Below are 9,467 nucleotides of genomic sequence, written 5' to 3' on the forward strand. Positions count from 1 at the left end.
ACGACTTTCTCTGGTGAGTCGCTCATTCAAAATAGGCCAAAGTCTTTTGCTAGAAGATGAACCTCTGCATTTCATCTGATTCAGTGCGTGACCTTCTCAATCTGCTCCACAAAGAACTGGAGGATGGTCTTTGCTTTCTTTAACAGTGCGGATAAACAGTTGGCTGTTTGTTATTCATTCTCATCCTTCATAATGCGGAGGACATTAATCCCTCTTTCGCTGGGGGACGGTGTGGGAGCGCTGCGAGCTTTGTGTCGCTCTGACATGCAGCTCTGCAGCACTTTTGGGGGGATTATGTGAAGGAGCCACATGTAGCCTCGGGCCACCGTTTGGAGAGGCAACACGGTTTGGACTGTGGAGATTACAGACTGGGGTTTGGTGGTTGGGAGGCCACTTCCAGGAGATCTGGGAGATCTGAGTCTCCTCTGATGAGGAGGTGAAACACGCAAGTTCACCTCTGAAAGCTGCAACATCGAAGAGCTTCTGTTTGATCTGCAGTGTGGGAGATGTCAATCACCTGTCTGGAAGCGGCTTGGGGTCCAGACCCAGAAACACGTTGGATCTGTGTCATTCTTTACGCTTATCGGTTTAATCCTCGATTTCACGCCACAGAGGCGGGACGACCCGCGCTGCTTGTCACTTTTGTGGGGATGGGTGTCACCGTTTAGCCCCATCTCAGAGGTGGTTGTGGTGGTGGTGTGGATGGGGGGGGGGGGGGGGGGGACTGAAAAAGAGCAAGTTAAAAGGAAGTAACACTCTGCTTAGATCGGCATGGTCACCCGGTCCCCCCCCAACCCCTCAATATCTCTACACCTGCCGCTCCCAGCTGGGCTTTCACCGGCAGCCGGATAATCTGTAGGCGGGGGCCCGGACGCGGCGCCCCTCAATGAACTCCTGAGAAAACCCCTTATGCGTGAAAAAGCCCCCCGCTCCCCTGCTTTGTTCTGCTCAGTTTTATGGGACAACATGGGCCTTTATGAGGTCTGCGGGGGTTTCACGGGACTCCATTGACAACGGTAATCCTTTCAGGCCGCAGTTTAACCTGCTGTTTTCATATTTATTAGCTGGTTAAAGCGGCTGAAGCAGCTGAGGCGCACACACACACACGTGCGAACACACACACACATGCCGGGTCGGATGTCTTCAACCCAGTCAAGAGGCTCAAGTGGGTGCGGGCCCCCCGGGTCAAACGGTGAACAGGTTGCTACTCTTTTCTTTACTTTTTGAAAATTGTACCCTTTGGATCAAGTTTGAAATCCTCTGAAAGATTTTTTATTTGTTAACTCTGTTAACACACTTTCACCAAAAGATTTAAAAGAAAAAAAAGATTATATTCTAAATGTGCAATTTGGCTTTTGTTTTCTATTTTTATCATTTCCACATTAGGATAAACTGAAATGCTCTTTTAGACTTTCCTGTTGACTTCAACAACAACAAAAAAGAAAACATTCTGACAAAAATGTGCTATTAATCACAATTTTTGGAAAAATGTAAATCTAATTTAACATTCAGCTTTTATTTTTGCGGTTTCCATGTCACAAACCATCTTTTCAATAATAATTATAATATTTTTTTGATTTTTTTTTAATCAAATGTCGCATTTATTGTTCGTTGTCAGATATTTTAAGGTTGTTGCCATTTATTTAGCAACATTCAGCTTTTTTTCCCAGAGGCCCGTAATGTTAGTATGCTAAATACTAACATTACGGGCCTCTGGCCTTATTCAGCTTTTGTTTGTCATTTTTTAAAGTTAGCTTCTTTTTTTAGATTAGAAAAAAAAAAAATTTAGATCATTTTTTAAAGCACTTTAAAAGAATCCACAAAATTCTTAAACTGAACAGTGTTTACTATGACAAAAACATGACCATAATCAAAGAACAGCTTTAGAAGACAGCGGTAGCTCCGCCCATCAGATGTTTAGAGGTTTAAATTCCATTTGAGATTTTTTACTTTGTGTAAGACAATTAAACCCAATAGTTTTGTCTTTTATTAATAAAAAACATTTGGTTTTGCATTAAGGTGTCTAGAAATGCTATATTATCAATAAATACAACAATACTGCAAACAAAGTTCAGTTATTTAATTGGTAAAGTCTAAAAATGATGTTAGATTGCTAAAAAAAAAAAACAGCAGAAAAACAGCTATAAAATTATTTAAATTATTTAAAATTAGTTTAAAATGCGTAAATTTGCTAAGAAAAACGATACTTTTATAGTGTAAATATGCCTTAAAAGGCTATACGATCACTAGAAACAGGATAAATCTTGTCTAAGTACCCTTGTTGGGTTCTTTGTGAAGCTAACTGAGGCTTCTAGAGTCTGAGATGCAGATTTTCTGATCACATTTCATGAAAACAATTTACTGTCTGTACACATTGATGGATTTCAGATCATATAAAACAGTTTTTTGGGCTGTCAAGCACCAGCTGATTTTATTAAGATCCTGTGTTTTAGGCAGACATGCAACTTTAATTTGGTAAAGATAGATGAGAAACAGGTCATTAGGAGCGCTTGGCTGCTGCTACTCAACCCAGTGGAAGGGCTGAGATGGTTCACAAATGTTGGCCACATGTTGCTTTTTTCTTACAATAAATATTATTTTTTGTCAGAATAAAGTTTTATTAGAACCTAAAGATGTTTTTTGATCAGTATCCGTCTCCCCGTCCTCTGACGACAGGTCTTTCCATTCGGTTCATCATCCACAGGCCTCGGGCTGCAGCCTCCCCTCCTCCCCCCCACCACCCCCTTTCTGTCAGAGCTGATTTTTTCCACGCCAGCAGAGCGCCAAGGGCGAACACACTGTCACACTACATCAGGCAGAGGAGGGGGAGGAGGAGGAGGAGAGGGCGTGTGTGTTGTTTCTGTGTTCTGCTGCAGTGGCAGTGGTGGTGGTGGTGGTTGTTACCAAAACTTTCACATCCCAAAGTGTGCAAGAGCTCGGACCAGGAGTTGAGGAGGTGTGCATGAACAGAAGGTTCAGCAGCTCCTGAACCAGGAACCTCCTGGAGGAACATATTCAGCCGGAACTTTAGCTCATTCATGTCACATTGAAGCCAAAATTAGGGCAAAACAGAAACACAAACAGCATCGGAGTTCAAGGCAGAATCTACAGAGCAGTCCATCAAACACTGAGGTTTGTGAGGCAACAGGACTCTAAATTATTTCAAGATTTTAAATAAATATGTAGATGCAAAAAAATGTAGATAAAACATTTTTTCTTTCAAAACAAAATAGTTATATCAACAAATGAGCTTCACAAGATATGAGCAAAGATGTTCAGCCTCAGTACCCAGACTTTTGTAGATTTTAGCAGTTAAAGTTGAAGATGATGAAGAGGACAAAGATGATGAAAGTTCATAAGTCAGATCAAGAGAAGCTAAAATCTGAATAAATCAGTGTTTATGGTCAACCTCCCTCCTCCCAAGAAGTTATTTTGTTAATCTCTTTATTCATATATGATGTAGTGAAGTGTACTTATATTCTTCTTGCACACTGCTGCCCCCTGCTGTCAGGTGATGGAAAAACTTAATGTGTCCCTATTGTGATTATCTTGTTAGTTTCTTGTCCCATCTAAGTCCAGAGCTGCAAGTCTTTTGGTCCTCAGAGGCCCGTTCTGATGAAGAGTTTCTGAGGAGTCCAAGGTACGGTGATTTGTCGCCCCCTAGTGGCAGGCACAGTGTTCCAGGGCCAAAAATAAATTCTGCACTCGTTCAGCAGAAGGATCCGGACAGAACCGCCTGCAGTTTTGAATTTGAACAAAATGTGCAAAAACCTGAAGCTCTTTTTTGGTTTCCTAAGGTGAGGCTTTTTTGTTGTATGACAATTAAACAAATTAAATACCTTTTCAGTAAATGCTTCTGCAATAAAATAAATAAACCCCCAAAATGTGTGCTTTTTTCCCTAATTTTTTTGGAACAATCACTGCTTACTGACGTCGTCTGGCTCGAACATGCAAACATCCATTTGGCGAAAAAATGTCAACTGAATTGTTAATTTCCTTAGAACAGGAATTAAATCATTTTCTATAAGTGACGTCTCACTGACTCGGCCCAGTCCTCATATATAGTCAGTTCTTGTGTCTGTGTGCCTGTGCTTAATGTAATCAGACATTAAACACACGCAAGTGTGAGGTCAGTCCAATCAAAAGTTGAGATGACCTTTAGGCATCAAGAGTTGACAGATCAGATGAAGAAACAATTGTGGGTCTTTATTGAGCAAAGATTGTTAGTTTTTCTTCTTGGGTAACGTAAACGGCGTATACTTGCATAGCGTTTTCCTCCTTCCTCAAAGGGCCAGCGTGTTTTACTAACAGCCTCTTTCACCCATCCACACACTGATGGAGGCTCCATTGCTGAACACTGGCGCCACCAGAGGTAAGATGGGGTTCCGTATCTTGCCCAAGGACACTTAGCCATTTTTCCTGCAAGGCAGGAATTGAACCTGCAATTTCTAATCAGAGGTCGACCGCTCTACCACTGGACTACAGCCACCATTTTGGTTGTGGAAGGTGGACCCCTTGGGAGGAAGTCACTGTTAATTGGCCAAGAAGGAGCAAAAGTGGATCTCACTTTTTCATCCAAAGGAGCCAAAAACACCTGGAGTGATGGCAGAGAGTCTGGAGAGCAAAATCTTCTTTGACGTCCCCCAAACAAAAAAAACAAAACAGACATCCTGCAGCAAACGGGGCATTAACATGGACATCTAGTTTGGGCGCCAACTCCAAGCAAGCTGGGAGGTAAGCTCCCAAATGAACTGGAGCTTCGAAAGGGGGATTATCGCGAACCCACCCAGTTTGGATGCAGACCTGCTGCTCCGTGTGGAGACTGACAGGGTCCCCGGGGACGGGGACATGACCCGCCCAGGGCGGAGATTACAGAATGGGCCCAGTATCTCTGTGAACATCCACACACTTGCCTCGGAGCTACTGAGGGGGCGGCACTGCTGAACACACCCTCAGGCAAACGCACACACGTGTGCTGCAAAGACAAACAACATTGTTTGGTCGACAAAGACACAATTGTGCACACAAAGGTCGGTCCCCCGCAGGCAACAGAAACACAATCCGCCACCCGGACATCAGCTGATCCGCAAACTGAGATCATGAAGCTTCTGAGCAGAAATAGAGCGCAAAAACACACCAACACACATTTTAACACACACACACACAAACACATTTCAAAGCATACACACACAAATGCACAAAAACCCACAAACATTTACAGACACACATACATACACACATATACTCTCAAACACACACAAACACAATATAAGACACACAAATACACTAAGACACACACAGACACACGAATGCACACAAACAAATGCACGGGCAAAGATACACAAACATACACAATTATAGACAGATACACACACACTCACACCAACAAAATCGCACACGCAGAAACAAACAGACACAAAATCAAAATACGTACACAATAAAGGCACACAACAAATACACTAAGACACACAAAAAACAAACACAATCTCACTCAAACACACACACAGATGAGGTTTAGAAATCCTCTTTAATTTACAATCATGAAACATTTCAGGGTGAAAAGGATTTTGGGATCGGGGTTCTACACACATCAGGACAAACACACAAATACATCTCAAGTGCGCGTTTGACACGTCTGCACTCCAGCTCTCAGCTGGACAAATGGACAAAGAGGAAGTTGTGAGACAGTCGTTGGCGTAAAGTTCTATGTCCTCAAATTCTCGCTATGATTGGCCTACAGCTGCTGTGGGGGCGGGGCTTGCCACAGCGGCGGCAGCTCCCATGCGCAGCAGCTCCTTCCTGTGGGTGAGGATGACGTCGAAGCTGGACTGCAGGCGGTTCTGCTGCTCCTGGACGCGGCTCTGCAGCGTGCGCACCCAGCGGATCAGCGCCAGCCGGCGGTACATGGTCAGCTGCGCCTGGTGCTTCTCCATCTCCTGCACCTTGAAGCGCTCGCGGTCGCGCAGTGTCCACACCGTGTCCATCAGTTCTGGCAGCTCGCCATCCGAGTCAGAGGACTGGTCACCTGGGAGGCACAGCGCCCCCTCCAGGTTGCTCGCCTCATCTGTCTGACCCAGTTTGGGCTCCCCAACCCCGATGCGGTCCCAACCTCCAAAAGTAGGCGCCTCTCCGCCGCTCTCCATATTGAGAGATGACTGACTGCCGCCAGACCGGCACCTCACCTCCGACTCGGAATCGCTGTCTCCCCATTCGTCATCCAGCTCCTCGTCCTCATCCTGCCTCCCGCCCCCTTTTTTCCCATGGTGCTCCTTCCTCTTGCCACTCAGATTCATCATCATCATCACCTGCTCTTCCTCCATCCTCTCCTCCTCTGCCCCGTCTGGGGGAACGCGACCATATCCGTCATCGCCGCTCTCGATTTCGGGGAGGGGCTCCAGCGTTCTCCAGCAGGGGAGGCGAGAACGGGGCGACTTGAGACCCGTGTTCAGCTGGAACCCCGAGGAAGGCGAGGAGGAACTCGGAGGGTCGCGCCCCAACGCCAGGTTGCGGGGGCGCATCTGGTTCCGGTTCTCGTCTCCGGGGAGGCAGTCATCCCCTTTTTCGGCCAGGAAGTTGAAGTTCCTGTCCTTGTCAAACTTGCTGTTCTGCATCAGGGGGGAGGAGCTATCGTCTGCGTCCTCAAAGGCGGATTTCAGGTCCTGATGGTGAAGCATCACTGACCTCGACTGAGACTCTCTGAAAAGACACAGAAGATGGAGATGCTGGGAAGAGCAGAAAAGACAGAAGGAATTCAGAGGAACATCTGAGTGCGCTCCTCGTCTGAATCTTTTGTGAAACTATCTGGCGGTAGGAGATGTCGCAGGAGCGGGAAAGCTCTTTCATCAGCGTGCAGAGAACAACAGGACCTTGCATCAGTGGTGTGAGAGCTCATGGGCAACTTTGAGCAGAGAACCTGACAAACAGTGATCGCAGTCATGTAGCCTCAAGCAACAGAAACAAATGCTGCTGTGAATTGAAGGGGATCTCCTCAAAGACCCACTCTGATGAAAATTCTGTAACATGTTCTTGTGCTGTCTTTCTCATAATGAAGGACATATATGAAGAAAATTAAGCTTGAATATGTGTTTCAGAGTTTTTCTTTATTCTCACTGTGAATCAAACATGTCGCCTTTTCTATGCACAATAGGCACATCTATCTTTACAAAAGTTCGGATGTTGTTTGTTGTCATGGCAAGACCCAGACACGCTGCCAAGGCCGCCTCTAGGTAGGTGGATGGGTGGGTGCCGCCCATCAAGGAGCGAAAGGCGGTGCCTCGGGGATCGAGTCGTCTTACTTTCGAGTAGGAAAATGAACTGTGAAAATAACTCATATTTCAGTCCTTAATGAGCGTAATACATTATCATATATATGGATATAGTTTACTCTGAAACGCTCAAGATGATCTTGATAGCTTTACAATTTTTTTTAATAACTTTTTTTCTTCATCGCAAGTTATTCAGGTTAGAAAATGACCAATCGGATGCTATAAAAGTAGGTGGGGACCAGCACCTTTGCTTGTTGGAAGGTGAGGCCTTCCAACAAGCTCACTCCCGATTGGCAAGAGTGGTTGCCATAGAAACACTGAATAAAACTGGTCGACGACTGTATCCCGAATGAACTGACTTCATTTTGTTGGAGCCAGAAATAAGCCATTTTCTATGGGTGACGTCCCTCAGTCCAGTTTTCATATACAGTCAATGATCTGACCTGCATGACCAAAGTCTGCAGCTGTAATCCCATCCAATGAGTTCCCAAAGATTTTCATCTGAATATTCCTGATCACAAAGGTCAGAGGTAATTTAAATCATGCAGATCGTTAAATTATTGATGTTTTTCATATTTTTGGTGAGGAACATTGTCTTAAGCACGCACCAATTTTTCTTCGCATTTACAAAATCTCCATAAATGTTCGCAAACATGAACGATGCAAATGCAGCCGTATGGCAGCTCCTAATCCAGGTCACTCGTTCCAGCATTAAAGCTCCCATTATCCAGTGCGCGCGCGGTACAGTGCACGCGCGGATGCTTGCAGGTCACGCGGACAATAAAATCACTCTTCGGAGAGAAACGGTATCGGTTCCGTTCCAGCTGTAAATGAGACAGGAGACGCGGGGGCGCGCAGGGAGCGCGCGGAGGCTCCATGGATGCCGTCACATTGTCAGCGAAGATCAATAAAGGCGTCCAAAAATGACAATAGAAGCATATTTTCGCTGAATGCAGTGAGATGAGTGCAGCATCCGGCGCGTTGCGTAACGCTCACCCCATGTCCGCGCGCGCCTCTAAAATCCCCTCTCATCTACAGCCCGCGCGCCTCCCGCCGCTCCTGCACCTACACGCAGTCATGTATGCCGAAAGAGTCTCGATTCTTACCTTTTCTGACTGCTTTTCTCTCCTCCACAGACGCTGCTGGACGCTGCGCCCTCCCAGTGTCCCTCCTCTGACACTCCTCTGTGATGTTCTTCCTCTTCCTTTCTCCTCCTCCTCCTCCCTTTCTGATTCTGGGAAAAGCCAAGCAGCGACTCAGAGCAATTTCCGAAATTGGGTTGAGCGCAAAAAGAGAAAACAATGTCAGGAAGAGCTGTCACTGTTTGTTACTGATATGTGGTTTTTAGGCAAAAAAAACATAAAAAAAAAAAAAAATGTCGTTTTCTAGGACATATTATCTGCACAGCAGCAGGTGTTTATTAGTAATTCATGTCTGAGTTGTGGGTGGAAATGTTGACCCGGAAGTAAGCCTCCACTGATATCCTATCATCCCTTTGTCTACACCAGGGGTCCCCAAACTTTTTCCAGGGAGGGCCACATGACGTTTCCATTCTCTGATCGGGGGCCAGGGTCAGTTTAAAACAGAAAAAGTGTGACAGTGGCAGGGGTGCCTAAATGTAAACTGAAAGCTTCACATAACCAAATATTAAAAACCCAATCTGATATAAAAAAACCCTCTCTGGGTTCTTCACAACAAAAAAAAAAAAAGTAATAATCAGCAGATATATAAAAGATTCTTTATGAAATCATTAAAAGCAAATAACCCTCTCTGGGTTCTTCACATAAAAAGTCAGGAAATATATTGTAAAAGTATTTTAGATATAAAATCGATAATAAACAAATAAATCTCTGTGGGTTGTTCTTCGGTAAATGTGCAGAATGTGAAGAATCTCTTCAATAACTCGTATGAGCAGTCTCTTTAGGTTTTTGTGTTCTTTCCTTATAATCCAGTTTTTGAGGTTCCAGGAGGCTGGCTTAGTAGACTCCACTGTTTGTTTTCTCTGATTAACTTCCTAGGTTAAATACCTTGCATTCTGGATCAATGTTTCCCTTACCAAACCATTCATTTTTCCGTTTTGATGTGGTGGTGGTGGGGGGGTCACATTCAAGTTTTCTGACTGGGGCAAATATTGGGCCATTTTTATTCAGGGGCCCGCCCACCCATAGTTTGGGAACCCCTAGTTTGAGGTCTACACTGTCT

At 44.9% G+C, this 9,467-nt stretch overlaps 1 protein-coding gene across 1 annotated transcript; it reads right to left on the minus strand.

Annotated features, from left to right (window-relative positions):
* Positions 1 to 5,508: 5,508 nt before the first annotated feature.
* On the minus strand, positions 5,509 to 8,365 carry c11h1orf216 (chromosome 11 C1orf216 homolog). Its single transcript, XM_004074322.3, has 2 exons — positions 8,262 to 8,365; positions 5,509 to 6,696 (listed from the first exon to the last, which is right to left on the minus strand). The coding sequence occupies exons 1-2, from the start codon at positions 8,264 to 8,266 to the stop codon at positions 5,724 to 5,726; spliced, it is 978 nt and encodes a 325-aa protein (XP_004074370.1). The 5' UTR covers positions 8,267 to 8,365; the 3' UTR covers positions 5,509 to 5,723.
* Positions 8,366 to 9,467: the final 1,102 nt, after the last annotated feature.

This window comes from Oryzias latipes, chromosome 11, assembly GCF_002234675.1.
Source record: "Oryzias latipes chromosome 11, ASM223467v1".
In the NCBI taxonomy this organism is placed as follows: Eukaryota; Metazoa; Chordata; class Actinopteri; order Beloniformes; family Adrianichthyidae; genus Oryzias; species Oryzias latipes.